Raw genomic sequence first — 21,366 nt, forward strand, 5'->3', positions numbered from 1 at the left:
AAATATGTCCACTCAGGTATATTTCTCTTGTTTTTCTCAGCTGTTTATGCAGTATTTTAGTGGTAAATCCAGTCCTCAGCTGGGAGCAAGGGCGCTCTGCTTCTTGTCAAGAGTGCAGCCTTCTTCCCTCTTCAAAAAGGCCATTTTATAACAGAGGAGAATGAGCACTTCACGATATATTTATTAACTTGAAATTTCCCCCTTATTCTTGCATGTCTCTGGGTGTGAGTATGGTACATGGGAAGGCAGGAGTAGGAGGAGTGAATGTCTTCATGTTTTCCTTAGAAATTTAATTAAGCATTGTATGTATAAAAATGTTTATTTTTTCATTTTTGCTGTAAGGATTCTTTTCCTCAGACTCTGGCTTAAATTAGTTAAATTTGGCAGATTTAGTTACTGTTTCTCAATATATAAAATTTTCATTTTTGGAAGTTTCCTTTATGACTTTTTCCTATCATTCTTAAGGTAAAACTCCCTCCATGCTCCATATATTTAATATTTATGTCTTTACTGATAAATAATTTGATTTTAAAAACAAATCTCAACTCTTAATCCAGTTGGAATTAGTGTGAAATTGTGGTGTACAATTCTAATTTCAACATTGGGCCACATTACACTGTGACCCAAAACATTTTCCTGAGGGAGGCTTAGGATTAATACTAGTTTGAGTCACTGATGGCTTTCAGCCACCCATCTGTTTCTAGCACAGTATTTCTCAAGTTTAATGTTTTTAAAAGAGCCATGTAACCTTCTAAAGGAGCCCTGCAGGAGTGTTGCATTAGTTGACAACTAAGATGAGGGATAACTCATTTTGCATCTGCACAAATTAATTATAATATTTTATAGGATTTCTAGACAGATTTGGGTGTGGGAAGATAGAGTTTTTCTCTCTCTCTCACTCTTAGAATTTGATAATCTCAGCAAAAACAATTTGCTTGAACACTGGAGGCTAGTCCTTGAGTATCTCCACCCTATTTCCTCTTCTGTAAGATGAGAAGCTGTAACTTGCATAATTATCAAGACCAATAAGATGCAAACACTGGGCTAGGTGCCAAAACAGGGATACAGAGATGAAAAGTTCCAGGTTGAGTCACCCAGGAACTCAGTCTATATACTTCATGACATTCATGGCTTCCTTCATCTCTAGCATGCTCATTTTAAATTTCTTCCCCATTGCAACATGATTATACAGCACTTAAATACTGGCTTAAATTCTTGCAGAAAAATTAGCAAATAAAATTTGGTTTTATAGAGTTGTCCTTGTGAATAAGTGATACAAAGACAACAGTTTTGTTAATTTGAAACTGTAGTACCTGATTTAGTAAAATATTATGTGACCACAAGCAAAAATAGCAAAGGGCTGAAGAGGCTGTAGCCCAGATCTAGTCCAGCCCTGCTTCTCATGTGCTATGTGACCATGGATCCATCATGTGGGATCCATCATGTGGGCTTCTCATACATCAAAACAGGTGCTCACAAGATGATCTCTAAGGATTACAATTCTAGTTTTTTATGAAAATCATCCTGGGCAAATTAGAATATTATATGAAATCTTTGTTAGATATATTTTTTTAAATTTGGGGAATCTGTATTTGTGAAGACATAATTATGACCCATTGCAACTCTCACCAATTTCTTAGGTTATTAAATGCAAAGCAGCTGTGTTATGGGAGCCAAATAAACTGTTTTCCATTGAGGAAATAGAAGTTGCCCTATCAAAGGCTAAAGAAGTTCGGATTAAGGTAATGAGCCTTAGAGTACATAAGCCTAAAATGTTATCACACCTTTATTGAGTAAATCATTGTTGTGAGGTTGGATTCTTAAATAAGGAGATGTTTCCTAAATGTTGTATATTAATTCTCTTACTGGTTCTTGTTTATTATTAAAGATATTGTCATACTGGATGTGAAAATAATGACAATTATCCATTAAAAACAACACTACTAGTCTGCTCTATTAACACTTTTATTTGTTGAATTTTTATTGATAAGATTCTGATAAAAAATGATTAGGAATCATGACTAATAACTTAAAAAAAAATCTTCTCAAAGTCAGATAGTATTGAGATTATTTACTTTTCCCAAAGAATGAGAAACTCATTTGTGCCTAGAGAAACAACTTCCTGGAGTGTTTCCCCCATTCCTTTGGACAGAGCCTAACCATTGGTTTGGACACCAGGTTGTTGAGTAGGTGTTGCTGACAGTCTTTCTTGGACCTTCTCTTACATGTGCACTGTAGTGACAGTAAGACTTTGTCCCTCACCTTCTTGCACAACATTCCCTTTACCTTTCATTAAGAGTCCTAAGAGAGCCTGGCTATAAAAATCTACTTTTATGCTGGCCACATGGTAACATCTGTATTCTGGTTCTATCATAAAGCACCCATTTACTATAGACAGACACTGAGATTCAAAGAGAGCCAGAGGCAACAATATTGTAAATCACTTGATGAGAGGGCTCACACATGATGATTGGTATTAGGTTCAGAATCTTCAGTGAGTATGAGACTTAATGGCTTAAACAGAAATGAGTTTAAGACTAAGTGGTTTAAATAGAAAATTTATTGTCTGACATTCTCGAGACTGGAAGCCCAATATCAAGGTGCTGGCAGGATTGTTTTTGTCTGAGGGCTGTGAGCAAAGGATCTGTTCCAGGCAGCTTTCCTTGGCTATTTTCTCACTGTGTCCCTTCATAGTGTCTTCCACTTATGCCAGTCTTTGTGTCCAAATTCCCCTTTTTATAAGGACACCAGTCATGTTGGATTAGGCCTACCCTAATCACCTCATTTTAACTTGGGTACCTCTGTAAAGACCCTATCTCCTAATAAGATCACATTCTGAGGTACTGGGGGTTAAGACTTCAACATATGAATTTGGAGGTGGGACTTCAACATATGAATTTGGAGGTGGGAACACAATTCCTCTTGACTGAACAGATGCTATGGCCTCCCTTCTGTTGTTCTCATTAATCTTCTTGACCATCTCTAATAATTCTCCATTTGCAAGCCAAATTAATTTTATAAAACAAATAGGACCACATTACTTTTTTGGCCAAAAATCTTTCAGTAGTTTTCATACTTAGAACAAAATCATCTCACCCACTGTGATCCAGCCACACTTGCCTCTTTCAGGATCCTGAAGCCTGCTGAGCTGTTCCTGCATGGAGGCATTTACACATATATTCTGATTGTCTGGAATACTCATCTCCTGAGCCCTTATGTGATTGGTGCCTTAACATCACTAAGTTTAAAATCACCTGCTTGCTCAGAGAAGTTCTTGTTTTTCTCTCTATTCCATCTAACAGAAACTTCTTCCATTATTCAAGGGAACATGACTGCTTCATTAATAGTATGTGTCCTAAATCTCAAAGTCTTATATCTTTAGTTTTACTTATTAGGCGATAAGCTCCAGGAAGGTATGGAAAAAGTCTCTATTCCGCACTATAGTGCTTTTTTATTTAATCTCTAGTAAGCTTTAGGCTATGGTGACTATGAAGTGTTATATTTTTAATCATTAAGGAACTGTACCTCTAAACAATTCTCCCTAGGTTCCAGTCATCCAACTGTAAACTGACAGTTTCTTAACCCTCCAGTCACCCTGCCTCTGAGCCTTTAAATGGATCATGGCTCTAATCTCTGCTAACTTCAGATTGTTCCCTCTACCCAGAGAAACAAAAACGAAAACAAAAACCCAACAGCAGCAAAACCCAAAAAACCAAGAACCAAAACCAACAACAATAATAAACCAACAACTTTTCTCCCTTTCCCAACTTTCCTGTTCTAAAGAATAGCACCTAGAAATTAATAGCGATAGTAAATTTTCCATATCATTATGGTAAAAGTCTAAAATAAAAGTGTTAAATGTACATAATTTTAAAATATTTTAGTAATTTAAAATATTATAAGGTTCTACTTTTTGCTATTGTTTTTCTTCACTACTCTGATCCCTGTAGTGTTCTTTAATAAAAATCTGTGTCTGACCATTCCAGAGGTCTTCAGGACTGGCTTGATCAGCTCCTGGGAGATAACTTTTGAATCTTTGGAGTATTCTGCCTGATATGAGTGTCTTTGTACCTGAGACCTTGGGCTATGCCAGATAGTTTATGCTAACGCTGTGGTTTATGGTGAATGCGTTTTTTGAGTGCCTGGGGCTTTGAGCCATCAGCTGGTGCTGGGGTCTGAGTAGCTGAGGTCACATCTATGTTCCCCAATAGAAACGCTGACACCAAGATTTGAGTGAATTTCTCTAGTTGACACACGTGTGTTGTCATAGATCATCCCTGGGAGAATTAAGCTCTGTTCATGGGACACCACTGGGAGAAGACAACCAGAAGTTTGTACCTGGAGAGATTTAAAATATACCTTGCAGGTAAAGTTAACAGGACTTGCTGTTGGATTGCATATAAGGTAATGGAGAGGAAAGATCAATGATGAAAAATTGTAGTAGGTGTAAAAATGTTTGAGGGGCAGGGGATAAGAAATTTAAGAATTCAGCTTTATACATATTCAGCTTGAGATACCTGTGAGACATCCAAATGAAGGTCTCAGGTAGGTAGTAGGTAGGTTTCTCTTCACAGGTCACCCCCAGTTCCACTTGTGCTGTCTTTGGCCTGGGAGGAGTTGGCCTTTCAGTCATCATGGGCTGTAAGTCAGCTGGTGCAACCAAGATCACTGGAATTGACCTTAACAAAGACAAATTTGGGAAGGCCAAGGCTGCTGCAGTAGGAGCCACTGACTGCATCAGCTCCAAGGACTCTACCAAGCCCATCAGTGAGGTGCTATCAGAAATGACAGGCAACACTGTGAGATACACTTTTGAAGTTGTTGGGCATCTTGAAACAATGTGAGAGCGAAGATTAGGGGAGCCACACAATACGCAAGCTATTTGATTGCACAAGGCATTTTCCACAGCTTTATTAACAAATAATTATGGAAATACTTATTAGGCAAAAACTGGTAAGCACAAAGCAATTTTGTCTAAAAAGTCGTAAGCTTATGAGCAGGTCTGCATGACTGAGGTATCACATCACACCACTCTCATGTGATCAGAGTTCAAGGTAGTCAACCATCCAAACAAATTTCTGTGTTCTCTTCCTTGTTTGAATATGTGGATTTATTGGCAAAGGTGATCCCATCCGTTATACTTCAGCAAGCCAAACACCACAGAGTAACTCCCTGAGGAGAGATGAGGAGATCCAGGGGGAAATAAGTGAACTGTTCCAAATTTGGCAGTCTCTTCCCCCAAATCTATGATGTATCCAACTTTTCACTCTTTATACCTGAGATTTCTTTTCCTTTATCTGAATTCCCTTAGAATAGGAACCTTCAACTTTCTCAAACATGGCTCCATTGTGGCAGCCAGTAGCACCAGCCCTCCATGTAGAAACAGGTGCAGAGCTTCTGGGTAAGGAAGTCCCAGCCTGGGGCAGGGTAAGGAGACTCTGAAATATGACACAAAGCCAATCTTGCACATGATTGAGTAGTAGATTCAATTTACTTTAATACTGTTGGTAATTTACAAACAGTCTTTAATTTACCATTGTTGTCATACTCCTTTTCTAGTGCTGCTTAGAATTACTCCATACAAACAGATATCATTCTAGGTGGTACGTTTACAGATATCGGATATATTGTTAGGGCTGTTGATTTCCAGATGATATATCGATGAACATTGATCTCTGAAAAATGCCAACATCCATTGCTACAATCTAGCAACTAGTCAAAAAAGTACAGTAAGTTCTCACTAAAAGTTCTCCATAGGTTTTTGGAAACTGTAACTTTAAGTGAAAGGACATATAACAAAACCAATTTTGCTATGGACTAATTGATATAAACAAGCGTTAAGCTCCTATAGCATATTTCTGCTCACAAAAACATCACCAAAATTCTAAATAAAGACCCAAAACACTTCCAATACTAAACAAATTAAATAAATGTGAGCCTGTAAATACATTTAAGAAAGATTAATTAAAACTACTAAACTAATTATTTTCCAACCGGCTTGTTCCAATTTAGGATCTCGAGTGCCCAGGGTCTGTCCTAGTAGCTCAGTACAAGGCGGGGCCCACTCTGGACAGGAGAACCTTCCATAGCAGGGCATTCACACCCACACCCGCACTCATCAGACTGGGACAATTGAGACAGGCCAGTCCATTGCATGTGCACATCTTTGGGATGTGGGAAGAAACCAGAGTCCCTGGAAGAAACCGTGCAGACGTGGGGAGAATGTACAAACTCCACAGACACAGATAGTGGCCCTGGCCAGGAATCAATTGCTTTTTCTTATTGATAATATTGAATGAAATGGCATTACTCAAGGACTTGCTGTATTAATGAAAACCCGGATGGATGAATGACCAGAAAATGTGGGGTTAGTTTCAGAAATGCCACCAAAAAAGAGAAACCCCTTTGTCTTACATTTTAATATTTTAATTTTCACACTAGACATAAAAAACCACACTAGGTTAATTGATTTAGTATAGTTAATTCAATTTAGTTTAGTCAAATGACTTTCCAAGGCTTATCTGGAATAATGATATTGGTTGATATCACAGGAATTTCCCCCTAAGCTTTCATCCATGGCACACTGAAAATGTCTTGAACACCAATCACAACAATTTCTGCTTTCTGCCTTAAAGGGCAAATTTATAAAGACTAAATTAAGACTAGAGCCGTGTTGAGAATTTTAAGAGACAAGCAGAAAACAAATGGCATGTGGGCCTAATTTAGTGTCGTGACTTGGAAACTTGAACTAACTACTAGAACTGTGAGAGTATGTAGGGCATTTATGAGCCCATGTGATACTATGAGACAAACAAATAGCCTCCTTCATTTTAAACTTAGGTTGATGCCCTCGCATCCTGCCATATGAACTATGGGACCAGTGTGGTGGTAGGTGCTCCTCCATCAGCCAAGATGTTCACCTACAACCCTATGCTGCTCTTCACTGGACGCACATGGAAAGGATGCATTTTTGGAGGTAAGAACAGTGGAGCCTCTGGCCTGGGAGGGCCGACTTGAACTCTGTTGCTTTGAGGAGTGAGAGAAGCCTATTGTCTCATCATATCTCCCTTAAAGGTCTTGATTCTCAAGATGGGTATGAAGTTATCTAACATGAGACTGTGACCACAATGATATAAAAGATGATTGCTCATCCCTCACCTTGATATAAGACTAATATTGGTGGGTACGTTTTTAATATTAGCATTTTCAACTCAAGTTCCTGAAAGGCCTTAATGGGAGGCACCAGCAATCTCTTTATGGGGATCATTTTATTGGATAGGAAGTGCTAATTATATCCATTTTTCTCAATATATGCAAGAACATGTATGAAAAAGTAATCCTCAATAGCATCAACAAAAAAATTTTGGACCCAGAGCCAAAATAAACCAACCAAAAGGGATTGTTGCATTTTATAGGGACAATTGAGATTCACACCAGAATGGTCAATTTTCAGTCCTGGTCTTATGTGAACTATCGGCAGGATTTGATAAAGCTGATGCCTCCCAATTTCCCCAACACTCTGTCCACTTGGCTTTTAGATATTACTTTGTTGTTTGTTGTTCTTGATCTGTTTCCTCTCCTCCTACCTCAATGGTCACTCCTTTCAGAAATATTTGCTGGAGCCTCCATATGCTCAGATCTCCAACTTTGGTGTCCCCTAGGGCTCAGTCCTCAGACCTTTTCCTTATTTACAGGTACTTCCAAGATAATCTCCTCTGGTCTCATGGCTTTATGTTTATATCTTCAGCCTAGACCACCACCTGAGCTACAGACTCATATGCCCAACTGCCTACCTGACATATCCACTTAGATATTCGTTAAATGTGCAAAATTAAACTGCCCCAAACCACTCCTGCTGCCACCTCTGACCTAACCCCCAACTTACTCTTCTCATAGTCTTCTCATCTCAGTAAATGATGGCTCCGTAATTCCTGTTAATCAGGCCCCAAACCTTGGATTATACTCTTTCTCCCATGCAGTGAATAATTCAGCAAATCCTGAAATATTTACCAGGATCTCACTGTTTCTCACGAGCCTCATCACTTGTCCAAGCTATAATCATCTCCTTCCTGCATTACAGTAGCTTCTTAAATGGCCTCCCTTCTCTTACCCTTTGCCCCCATCTAAAACATTCCCCACAGAGCAACCAGATTGTGACTGTTAAAAAGGCAGTCAGATCAGATCACACCTCTCTCAAAACCCTCTAATGGCTTCTTTTCTCTCTCAGAATAAAATTCCCAAACATGCAATAGCCAGATGATCTGGCCCCCTGACCCCAGCTGCTACTATTCTTCTGCTCTCACTCTGCTCCAGCCACACTGGCCTCCTCCCTCTTCTCACTTGCCAACACTCCCCTTTAACACCTTTGCATTTACCCTGCCCTCTCCCTGGAATATTCTTTCCCGAGATTCCTGCCTGGCTCATTTCCTTTATGTTTTTGCCCGATGTCACCTAATCAGGCAGGCCCTCCCTGAGCTTTAGAAAACAGCATTCCCTCCCGCTCCCCACCTTGTCTGTCCCTCCGGCACTGCCTCTGGCCCTCACTCTCTTTTTCTCCTCCTGCTGTCACTGGATCACATCCCTGCTTTTTCGTTGTCAGTCTCTGCAGTAAAATGAGAGGGTTCCCATGCTTCTTGAGGGGGCAGGGACCTGGTGTATTTTGCCTCTTCTATATTTCCAGCCACTGAAATGGTGCCTGGTACTATGCCCAGTAGATACTTACTGAATGAATGAATTTTACTTTTAATATTCCTGAAAAATCTGTAATCTCCCCACACTGCACAAATGGTCAAAGAGAGGAGGCTCAGCATAAATCTCTTATTGTTTGTCTGTCAGTTCAAGTCTTCTTTCCTCTAAGGAGCCAGCCCTAAAGAACCGCGTTTGTACCAAGCAGCCTCTCATTTTTGTGCTCCGGATATTGTTGAGGGAAGAGAACAAGCTTTGGCCTCGCACTGAGCGTGTCTGTGTCACGGGTGACCTTGACAAGAGCTGAAGAGCAGGGAGCTGAGTGGGCTCAGGAGAGGATGGCAGGACAGGAAGTGGGACTGGAAACCGTGAATTGGAGATGAGCTTTTCTGTAAAGTAGTTTTTCAGTAAAAGGAACAGAGATATGGGGCAGCTAGAAGGAGATGTGGGGTCATGAAAGGTTTTTTATGGGTTTCTTTTTTGCCTTTGTTTCTTAAGATGGGAGAATAGCTTATTTGTGTGCTCTTGACAATAGTCCAATGTAGGGGAAAGGTAAAAATGCAGGAGACAGAAGAAGCAAATATAATAAAATTTAAATATTATTTGGGAAAGTCTAAAGAGAAAATATGTGCTTGGAAAAGCAGATAGTTTTCCAAAACTAGTGACTGATTTCCTGGCAAGGAACTTTGACCTGGACCAGCTGATAACCCCCTTTTACCTTAAAAAAAAAAAATTAATGAAAGATTTGCATTGCTCTTGTTTAGGGTAGGGGTATTTATTTTTTTATGGTGATCCTGTCTCCATTTCACTGGCTACTTTTAAAATGTAATATATATATAAATGTACCCATTTCCGTCATGTTTTATTTTTGATTACAGTCATGTGTTGCTTAACAATGGGGATATATTCTGAGAGATGCATCATTTTGTGACTTTGCCCTTATTTAGACATCATAGGGTGCACTTACACAAACCTGGTTTAGCCTATTGCTCCTGGGGACAAATCTCTACAGCATGTCACTGTTCTGAATACTGTAGGCAATGGTAACACAATGGTAAGTATTTATGTATCTAAACATATCTAAACATGGAAAACGTACAGTAAAAATATAGTGTAAAAATAAAAAATGGTTCACTTATATAGGACACTTGTCACGAATGGGGCTTGTAGGACTGGAAGTTGCTCTGGGTGAGTCAGTGAGTGAATGGAGAGTGACTGTGAAGGCCAAGGACGTCACTGTGCATTGCTGTAGACTTTATAGACACTTCCCCACAGCCCTCCCCCTGCTTCCTCTGACAGGGTGAGAAATAGAACATCGAAGCTGTCAGTGCTGCTTCATGAACAGGGATGTGGGCTGGACTGATTGGAAATATCCAGGAGAAGCTGGAAAAGGCATAGACCACTGTAGTAGTGACTGTCAGGAGGGAGCGTATGGTGGCCTGAAGGTCAATAGGAATAAGAAATCAGATGGAGAGAGAAAGGAACATAGGGTTGTCATGCCAAGGTGATTTTGACTGTTGCATAGTGAAGCAGTGGTCAGATTAAGGAACTTTGTGGTACTCATTGAAAAAGAGGTGTTTAACACAGACAGGGTGTAGAACTGAGAACTCAATACTTTGACTTTGGAAATTTGTTTTTCAGTTCCATTGACCTTATCTGGAACAAAGGACTCTCTCTGCATTGAATTAATGGAAGAAATAAAACTCATCTATGTTTTACATCATAGCAACATAAAAATATTTCCAAAGTACAGGGAGAGGCTGGCTCCACACTGCCACAGAAAGCTGTTACTAAAGTGTTTGTGGCGCTTAGTACTTATTAAGGTAGCTCCTGAGGACCTGTATCCTTGTACTAGATCTTAGCTCCTCAACAAGGAATTTACAGCAGTGTGCTTTGAAGACTGTCAAGCTAGATCTGAATATGTAGTGCTGGGGGACAGGCTCCTCTGTGCTGAAGCAGGTCAGCAGCTGACTCATTCGCATGTAATTTGTGAGCTAAGAGTTGAAATGCTGTGCCTGGCCAGGTAGCTCAGCTGGTTAGAGCATCATCCTGATATATCAAGGTTGCGGGTTCCATACCTGGTCAGGGCACATTCAAGAATCTTCCATGAATGGGTAAACAACTGGAATAACAATTTGATGTTTTTTTCCCCTCTTTCTCCCCCTCCCTTCCTCTCTCTCTCTCTCTCTCTCTCAAATCAATAAAAAATATTAAAAAAAATTGAGATACTGTGAGTGAGAGGGAATCTATTGCCATCCAGACGTTGCTCCCATCAGAGGAAAAAAATTCCTCCTGAGCCACATACTCTTCCATTTCTTCAGGAAATTCAGTTCCATTACAACCTTATGGGACCACTGTGGCATTTGTGGCCCCTCACTGACCAAAATGTCATATTGCACTGCATTGACTGTATCTAACCTAGCAAGATTGATATAGTTGATTACTTTTCATAGACTTAATATATCATTGTCTATATTAACCGATTTTTTAAAATCCTTTGGGCCTTGTTTTTTCTACATTGGATTGATTTCATCTTAGCTATTTTCATTTCATCATAAAGATGCTAGGTTGTTTAAGTAATGCTACGACATTTTCATTTTCTGTACAGTCTTCAAAGTGCTTCTTCAAAAGCGCTTGTTTCTGATCCTTGAAGGTCACATATTATTTTTACCATTTTCAGTTGAATAAACTGATTATGAAAGACAAATACATAACTTGCCGGCCAGAACTTGCAGGGGCAGCACTGGAATGCAAACTCAGTGCAATGCCTGTGCTGTCTTCACCACACCTTGAATTCCTCCCACAGAGCTGGCAAGCTCCAGGCAAACATGAGCATTCTTGTCACTATTCTGTTGCTTCTGAGGGTTGGAAAAAGGTAGAGGTAGAACACGAAAAATTCACTTAAGCGTCAACTACGATGTCTGCTCATGGATGTTTGAAACAGCAATCAGAGAGCCTGTCTACAAGATGAAGTGCAGTTTCACTCACTGGGTCTGTAAATACTTATTGAGCATCCACAATATTCCAAGGATTTGGGTTTCATTAGCAAAAGGAACTAACTGTACCTTAACCAGAGATCTAAATTCTCACTAGATTTCCCCCTGAGTGCTTTTTCAGCGTGGTCTCTTGTCTCTACACCTGGCCTAGCTACCAGGTCATTGTATTATGAACATACATTCAAACTCTTTTTAAGCAAGAAAACAATGGGTTAAACTGTCAGAACAACATTTGAGAAAGAAAGTTCATTGGTGTGCACCTCAGGCCCAGAAGAATTTCCAACAGAGTTTACCTGAAGTTTCCCATAACAGATAGGAAGGGTAGTTGCTTAAACTGTCCTTGTTTGGAAGGTATGGGCACAAATCACTAAAAATGATCATTTTACATTTCAGCATCCTGATGTTCTGAGATTCTAAGAGATTGGAGGTCTGTGCTGAGTGATGGTGACCTGGAGCTTCCCTTTCACACTTCCTTCTGCTGAGGTCTTGGGTCTGCTTCATACGGACAAGCAGAAGTCGAGGACTTGTGAAGATACATAATCCTTATGAAAGAAGTATTTAGAGTCTTATGAGTGCCTGGAAATTAGCAGGAGGTTTGGGTCAACAATATTAACATTTTAGATTTACATTTTCCTAGACTGTAATTACATATTTTGAAAAAATATACTTTCATTTTTAAGGTGGAATAGAGGTTTTTAAAAAAAGAATTTAAGCCAGCTGCCACCACTTAGAGCAGATTTGGCATGTAAAGATGAAGATGACATATGTATTTCCTAAAGTTATACTCCTTTTACTGAATACTATAAATTCAGTAAAATGAATTGAAGATGGTCTTTAGCACATTGTAAACATTCTTTTTGAAATCAATTGTAAATATTTTTTTAAAATCCTTGTTATAAATTAACTGGAATTAAGTTTTAAAATTGGCTCATTGCATTTGCAAACTGATTAGATTAGGAAAGGAGTGGGGAAACTGAAGGGCACATTTCAATGATTAACTTTCTGAATCATCATTATATAACTAGGTGAACCTGAAACAACATCCTATCAGGGTGCTCGAGGCTATTGTCCAGCATACTAATACTGCAGAAAGTATGCCTTTTAATAATGCTACCTGAATCTAAATATAAAATTGCAGCTATAATCACATTGCAGTATATATCCTAATGTTCAATTCAATAAAGTAGAATTGTAAGTCCCTAAGTCCCTGTTTACTTATTAATGACCCCATTTAACAAAAAAATGTTTTTAATTTTGTACAACTGCCCTGGTATTACTATCTATCTTTATATTTATCTCTATGTGATATGTTTAAAATTCTTAATTAAGTTAGAATATTTTACAAAATGTTTTGTGGTGATAGATTTTGTTTGAAGAGTTGATTTCATTTTGTTATTGAACATTTATTGGCTATGGGTAAAGCACTGGAAAAACATATGAGATACTTTATAAGAAACAAGCAAGGTAAGCATAGTAGAAATGGAGGTTTCAATATAAGGATGTAATATAGCCTGGGCAGTCCTGCCTTGGTAGATTGCAAAATGTCCAGGTTAATTACAAGCTACTTGCTCAATAAATATTTCCCAATGAAAAGTGGCTTCAACCTAGGGGTAAAAGTTTTTCCTTTTACCGGTTTGTTGATCTAGGCTTAATATAGTTTGTGGAAAATAAAAAAAGAAAATGAAAACAAAAGAAGATGAAATGCTTAAAAAGTATATGGAATTCCTATGTGAAGTAACTTTAACATCAGCTAAGTTTAGCTACGGTAACCCTCAAAGCACTTATAAATAGTCACAGTTTATAAAAGTATATAATACTATATATAAATACATAATATATATATAAAATCTCTATCAAAGGACCATTTGAAGGCATTTCCCTCATCCATGAGCAATGTCTGTAGTTAGCAACCTAGGACCTGATTAATAAAGGAAACACTGCCCCTCCCCGCCAAAACATTTTTTTTTTTTTTTAAATATATCTTTATTGATTTCAGAGAGAGGAAGGGAGAGGAAGAGAGAGAGATAGAAACATCAATGATGAGAGAGTCATTGATGGCTGCAGCCCGCAACCCGGGCATGTGCCCTGACCAGGAATCGAACCCTGATCGCCTGGATCCTAGGTCGACTCTCAACCGCTGAGCCACGCCCGGCTGGGCCAAAACATTTTTTTAAATGTTTTAATTTATCTTTATTGTTGAAAGTATTACAAATGTCCATTTCCCCCCATTGATCCCCCCCACTACATGCCTCCTCTAGGCCTTCACTAAACTATTGTCTCTGTCCATGGGTTGTACATAATTGTATATAAGTTCTTAGGTTAATCTCTCCCCACCCACCCACTCCTGCCTTCCCTCTGAGAATCGGCAATCTGGAAAAATATGAAATACCATTTAATGTTTCCTTTTTATCTCAAATTTCAAAAAACATTAAATAAGTATACTTAAAGCTATATATATAGTTACATTAAAAGAAATAAATCCAAGAAGGAATTAAAATTTATATTCCAAGATCACAGTTTTTGAAATGAACTCCTCTTTTTACTTAGAGTTTCCTATAAATTCTATTTTTATAAATATTACACATGTCACAATTTGATATATTTAATATTTATTGTGAAACTTTGTGGAATCATTTCTCACTTCTGAGCTTGTCAGGGCCAAATAGTGAACTTCAACCATCTTGCCAGGAAAACCTGCCTATGAACAGTTTTTCAAATCATCTGAAAATACTGGTTCTATGGAGAGATCAGGAAATTGATATTTTTTGTGTATTTTCATTTCCAGTCAATGAAGCCATGAAACAATGTCAAATTGAGTTCTTGGATGTTAAATCAAAAGGTAAATGAGCAAGAAATAGTCAAAGGAATATTAAATAACATATCCAGCTTCTTGTTTAAAAATAATCTAGAATTTAATGGCTTAAATGATGTATGATTTGTTTTTTTCCGCCTACTTCCACCTTGTACCAATTGAAGGCATTTCCTGAGTTAGGTAAACACCTAGCTCACAGTGGTGAATAAAACTGAGACAGCCTCTGTCTTATAGAGCATATAGTGTTCTAGGAGAACCATTTATAAAAAAGTAAATAAACATAAATATACATCACTTAAATTTGTGATATGTTAAATGGGGTAAGGACCAAGGTATTGTTCAAGAAAAAAAGGAGAGCCCTGGCCGGTTTCCTAAGTGGTTAGAGCATCAGCTCACAGACTGAGGGTTCCCAGGTTCGATTCTGGCCAAGGGCATTTACCTCGGTTGCAGGGGGCAATCAATCAATGTGTCTCTCTCACATGGATGTTTCTCTTTCTCTCTCTCTCTCCCTTCTATTCTCTTTGAAAAGTAATGGAAAAAATATTCTCCAGTGAGGATAAAAACAACAACAAACAAATAATAAAATAAAAAAAGGAAAAGAAAAGGAAGGAGCTTTCATCTTTCTCTAAGGTGCCTTGGAAGGCCACTTAGAAGATCAATTCAAGCTCACATCTGAAGGATGAGCTGGAGCAGACCCAGGGAAGAGAGGGGCAAAATCCCAGTTGAAGGAACCACGTGCCCAAAGGCCAGTAATTAGGAAAAGCTGACCATCTCCTACTGGGAATTATACAAAGGCCAGCATATTTGCCTCAAAACGTTAGTAAAATTGTTTAGATTCATGAAGCTGAAAAATGGTAATTCCTCTTGGACATTTTTGTATATTTATTTATCTCAATAGTCAGCTTCCTCAGACACTTGGCCAGAGAAGAACATGCTTTAGTTATCACCAAGACTGATATGAGGTGATTTTTACCCAGAGGAGGAAAAACACTGCAGAGCTTTCCCAGGAAAGTTCTTTCCTCATGACCTCAACTCATCTGCAGAAGTTCCTTCCACCAGCATTTCCTTTCTTGTTTCTCACTTTTCTTTCTATCTAAGATTTTTTCTATTTCTCTGTAAGAACTAGCTAACTGGGGCTGCATAACTAGCTTATAGTATTTACTTTCTTTGTGTACATATATTTGTCCATCTTTTTGTTGCTCATAGAGCTGGATTCCTTTCAAGAAGGAAAGTGGCCCAGCCGGGCGTGGCTCAGCGATTGAACATCAACCTGGGACCCAGGAAATCAAGGTTTGATTCCCAGTCAGGGCACATGCCCAGGTTGTGGGCTCGATCAATGACTCTCATCATTGGTGTTTCACCTCTCTCTCCCTCTCTTTTCCTCTCTCTGAAATCAAGAAAGATATATTTTTTTTTAAAAAAAGAAGGAAAGTGAAAATCCCCATTACCCCAGGCAACCAGCCTTAGGTTCCACAGTTCTTTTCACTTCTCTTCTGACATTGTCAGTCACCCCACAGGCTACAGAGACGTGACTGTTGCCTCCTGGAGAGCTCAATCCATTCTACATGTGAAGTTTCAGAAGGTAGGGACTATGCCCCAAGTTCTTTCTTAAAACAGTACCAAGTCGAACATGTGTATCCAATGGACACTAGGCAAGCATTCTTGGCTGATTCAATGATTGAATTAAGAGGACTGCATATTTCTGGCTGTGTCAGGTGTCCAGGGCACAAAATACGCCATCATGTTAGCCAAAGAATGAGGCAGCATGGCATGTTCTTGGGAACTGCTCTTTCTGCTAGTCCAACATTTCATTTCAAATTTAATTTATTTTGTTCTACCGTGAATAAATAAGACACCCACTTAAAATTCTGGTAAACATTTTAATGAAAAATAATATTTAGTTGAATATTCAATTGCACAATTGGAAAAAACAGTGTTTTAACTTTGCTAGCATTTTATAAATTTCAATGCAAGTTTTGGCAAAGAATCATATGCTTACATAACTATCTGGCATACCCCAAATGTAGTACTATTCATTCAACAAAACCTTTTGGTAAACAAAGTTTCCTACCAAAAAACCCCATAAAGTGAAAATATTGGACTCTTGATTGTGGATTACAAATTTAGTCAAAAACATGATGTGTTGACCTGATTTGGCAGGCTTCTGTTTAAAACTCCCAGCACCTGTTTTCTGAGGTCCCATCTAGGTAATTTTCAAAGGCTCTAATTAGAAAGGAGGACCTTGAAATAGTCATAAACTTGGTTTCTCTTTACTTTGGAAAACAAGACTGAGGAGTGTCTCCCTAGGAATAAAAAGGGCTAAAGCACTTTCAATTTATTTTGCAAAATAGGACACCGATGCTAGAGCTTTCATTCTGGCAAATGAGAATCATAGAAATACGCTCTTGTCAGGAAGCCACAGAGGTCCTAGGAAATGCTTAACTGAACTAAAGAGAAACTCTCAAATGAGTCACCTTGGTTGAGTCGCCTTGAATAACTTGTGAAGAGAGAGAGAGGCCTGGGTTTTAGGACTTCAACCCTAGCGCTAAGAGGAGGCCCTATTTCTTCCCTACCTGCTTCTAGGATGCTTGGTATGGCAGAATTCTAACCTAATTTGCTCTATTGTCCAATGTGAAACACACAAACAAAAATTATCATTACAGCATCTGTCATTTTTAAAAAAGTCAATTTTTCCATATTCTGAAAAGAATATTCTCACCTCTTTTCTCCAGTTGCTTTATTAAGTGATTAAACCACTTGAAATCTCTCATTTTATCCAAATTATTTTCTCTAATTGTAGAAATGGTGAAATGGAGAAATTATGCTGTGTCCCAAAACTATTTCAGAGGCTCAATTAGCCTCTGGCTACCAGACTAAGGACTTTCATAAAGGAGGTCAGGCATGTCCCTTTGATGTCAATGCATTAGACAATGTTTGTAGAAATAGTAGAAGTCCCTAAGGGGGGACACACCTAATCATTTCTTGGCATCTCCCTACCTTACTTAGGAGACTGCTAATATGAAGTCTTTCTATCTTCAACCAAGCATATTTTTTCATGAAAATTTCCACAATAGACATTTCCACAAGAGTCCATGCTCTACTACTATGCCCTAAGAATAGCTTGGCATTTTGGCCTCACACATACAGATTACCTCTCCAGCTACTGGGAATAACAACCTGGATGTTCCATAAGGCAACTCAAACTAACATCACGAAACTTAACCCTTCACTGCCTCCAAAGTTGGTCTGCCATCTGAATTCTCCATTTTAGTTTGTGGCCGCACCATCCACTCAAACTGGAAAGCTGAGCATCACACTGGATTCCTCCCTCTGCACCAGTCTCCACATCTAGTGAATGATCAAGGCCTCTTGGTTTTTCCTCCTAAATATGAATCAATCAATTCTCTCTCCCTCTTCCCTGCTAGCATGTCCTCCCCTACTCTGTCCCCTCATTTCTGGCCCAAATCCTGCAAAAACCATCTAGCACATGTCCCTGCCAATTGTAAAATGGCTTTGGACTGTCTCATCCAAACCTTAAAGCCCACCCACAAGAATGCCCCAATTCATCACTTTCTGAGCAAAGTAGAAAGCAGCACCAACCTCCTTGTACTGCCTTCTCTCACTTCAGGCCTCAGAGCAGGAGACTTCATGAGGCTGGCACGGATAGGATGTGCAGAGTGGACGCGGAATGCCCTGTGCACTGTGGAGCAGCTCTGCCTAGGCCTCTGCTCATGTGGGAATGAGAGATGTAGGCCACACCCTGAAAGAATGGATTCATGCCAAGCACAGGTGCACTCTGCGGCCAGGCTCAGGTCTTATTGGTGTGGTCTCCTCCTTTCCATCAGATCAGGGACTCTTTCTTATTGCTCCCTTCCCCTTAAGAAAAGGGGGATTTGTCTTTCACTGGCTTGTTTCCCCCGAAAACACAGACAGAGGATTCAGGATCTAAATACCACAGACTTAACTACTTCACCTTTCATTGGAGACAAGCTCAGTAATACTTTGGGGATCATGACATTCTTCTATTTAGATTTACTGAGTTTTTAAATTTAAGTTTACTCATTAATCACCAAAATCATAGTCTTTGCAAATAACTTAATTCCTCTCCCCCCTCTTTTGAAACTTTCCAGTAGTTAAGGAGAATTTTGCTATTCTATTTTCTCCAAGGAAATTACAAGAGAATTTTGGGAAATAACATGTACCCTCCTCTTGGCCTATTTCCCTCAGACTTATCTCCTCCACAGTCTCCACGTGAGGCACATTAAAGGCAAAACTGATCATGTCTCTCAACTTGAAAATCATTCGAAGGCGCCCTGGCCTGGTACCTCAGTTGGTTAGAGTGTTGTCCCCATACGCTAAGGTTGTGGGTTTGATCCCCAGTCAGGGCACATACAAGAATCAACCAATGAATGAATAAATAAGTGGAACAACAAATCAATGTCTCTCTCTCTCCCTTCCTCTCTCTAATCATTTAAAACAAATCATTCAAAGGCTCCACTTTGTCTCCAGGGTATGACCATGAATCAAAGGCCCTTTGTCACAGGCCAGCTGACCTCCGATTGAACCCTGCACTCCCCACCATGCTCAGACAGCATAAAAATGCTTGCGTTCCCGATGCACCCACAATGCCTGGGTCTCTTTTTCTTCTTTGCTTTCTCCCTTGCTATTCCTCTTCCTAGACTATTCTCCCACCATGTCCCTTGTCTTAGGAAATTCCTGCTTGTCTGTTAGGACTTAGTTTAGTCTTATTCCCCAGAAGACTACTCCTCTGCTCTCAGCGCCCCTCTGCTCTCAGTGCCCTGGCATCATGCTGTCACTGTGTGCAGGATGCCATATTGCAGTATTCTGCATATGTTTGTTTCCTCATGAGTGTGGTCATCTATCTCCAGCTGCTGGCAGAGAGGCTAAGAGTAGATGCGCAATAGTGTTTCTGAAATAAATGCATAAATGAAAAGCTCTTGATCCTATGAGGGCTGGTTTCTCCTTCAGGAGTTAGAAAGGGGCTGTGGGTTACAGTATCTAGCTGGGCCAAAAAGGGGCTGCAGGTGGTAGTATTTAGCTGGGCCAAAAAGTTAACTATGAGCCAGTTCATATTTAAGGCAGGAGAATCAGAAATAACTGTTCCCTTTAGTATGTGCCTTGGGACACTTTTCCAGCTGCCTTGTTTGTTTCTCTTTCACAGTAGAGTTGAAGAAAATGAAGCCACAGCTGAAATTTTTGCGTTTGAGGGAGACAACTAACCCTGCAGTTCGAGGACAGCTGTGCCACTTACACAAAGCACATCCCCCCACTTTTGTCTTGAATGACCCAGAACTGCTTTAGGAAGGAGAGAAAAATGTGGAGGAAATGCTGTTACTGAGTGTGAAAATCAGCCTCTAGTTTACAAACCACTTCATAGACTGTGGGATTATTGGGATAGTGCTTATATCCCTGCTGTGACTTTAGGACTTCCTGTTCATACTTAATTCACATTTATTAGTTTTTAATCCCACCGAATTGATCTCATTCTCCCATGACAAGACCTCCAATTCCCCACACAAGTCCTTGCCTGTAATAGCTCTAAATAAATAAGCATAGGCTGAAAGAATGGTTTAGTTCAGTGACCCCCTAAGTGTTTTCTTTGGTGGTTGCTAAAATTTTCAATTTATATTCTTCCCGTTGCTCTTTATGTTGGTGAACTTCTAACCCAGTAAAGCCAGAACCGAGAATTTTCATCACAGTTCTGCTCACCCCGAATAGTCACAGCTTCTTGACTTGTCTGGTAGACAAAATGAGGGCAGGACCTATATCAGGCAGGATCCTAGCAGAGAACAGCAGACTTTATCAAACTAGAGTTTAATTGAGGAAAGTTTAATTATGGGCTTTCTGGAGGGTTAGTCACTCCAATAAGAGTGAGGAAGTATCTGAGGCCTCACTACAGTGGGAAACTGATTGCCTCTAGGTCTGAAGATCAAGGGCAAGGGAGAGTTACCAGAATCTAGCAGGAGCTGGAGCCATAGCAGAGGGGCTTCCTGACAGGAGCAGTGGCCACAGGTGGAAGAAACAGTGACTGCCATTCTGGGTGGGCAATAAATAAGGAAAATGGAATAAACACCCTGACTTCTCTCTCCTGCTGCCCTTTGATGTTCTCTGGTGACTTCTTTGACTTCACCCAGCCAGGACCAAGAAGCCAGGGAGGCCCAGGGTTCTGTCTGGGGGATCAGCCCCTGAGGAGCCAGAGTAGGGCCAAGAATGGGCCTGAGGGCAGGCAGAGTTTCACAAGCACAGGACATGGGCCTCATTCCCAGTTTTCTTCCCAATACCTAGCACAGTGGTTTTTGCCTGAGTCTAGATAATATCAGTAAACAAATTACTCCCTTTGAAGTATAGTTGACCCTTGAACAACAGGAGTCTGAACTGCAGGGTCCACTTATGCATAATTTTTTTTCAGTTGACCCAGGCAGTTGAAACCATGTTCTTTAAGGGTCAGCTCCACCTTTGTGAATCCCTGTATGCTGAGGGCTGATGTCAGTTTTTTACTGTGAGGAATGTCATAGCCCCTAACCCTCAAGTTGTTCAAGATACATGCATGTTCCTCGCAGAATTATTTATAATAGCCAAGATATGGAAGCAACCTAAGTGTCCATCAATAGATGAATGGATAAAGAAGGGTCAAATTTGTATTTAGAGACAAACAAGGCTAATCCAAAAGTGACTGAGAATTGTTCTTAAAATTATTCATCAACCAAAGTCTGATTGACCTGACCATAGGTCTCCTTTCTATTACCTGTGTATCTTTACCGATTCCCCTTTCATTATTATAAGCCCACCATGGACTTCAGGTTTTGAGAAAATTTGTTGACCAAACATAATTTTAAAGCAATTATTATTCAT

The 21,366-nt window shown here is 39.6% G+C and overlaps 1 protein-coding gene across 1 annotated transcript; it reads left to right on the plus strand.

Moving 5' to 3' along the window:
• Positions 1-1,442: 1,442 nt before the first annotated feature.
• Positions 1,443-9,454, plus strand: LOC308565092 (all-trans-retinol dehydrogenase [NAD(+)] ADH7-like; the record flags this gene model as incomplete). The annotated part of the gene is given in 6 exon segments (XM_081153894.1): positions 1,443-1,469; positions 1,641-1,742; positions 4,575-4,836; positions 4,839-4,840; positions 6,841-6,985; positions 9,327-9,454. Coding segments are annotated over 6 exon segments (666 nt in total).
• Between the last annotated feature and the right edge of the window lie 11,912 nt (positions 9,455-21,366).

This window comes from Miniopterus schreibersii (genome assembly GCF_964146895.1).
Source record: "Miniopterus schreibersii genome assembly, chromosome: 1".
NCBI lineage: Eukaryota > Metazoa > Chordata > Mammalia > Chiroptera > Miniopteridae > Miniopterus > Miniopterus schreibersii.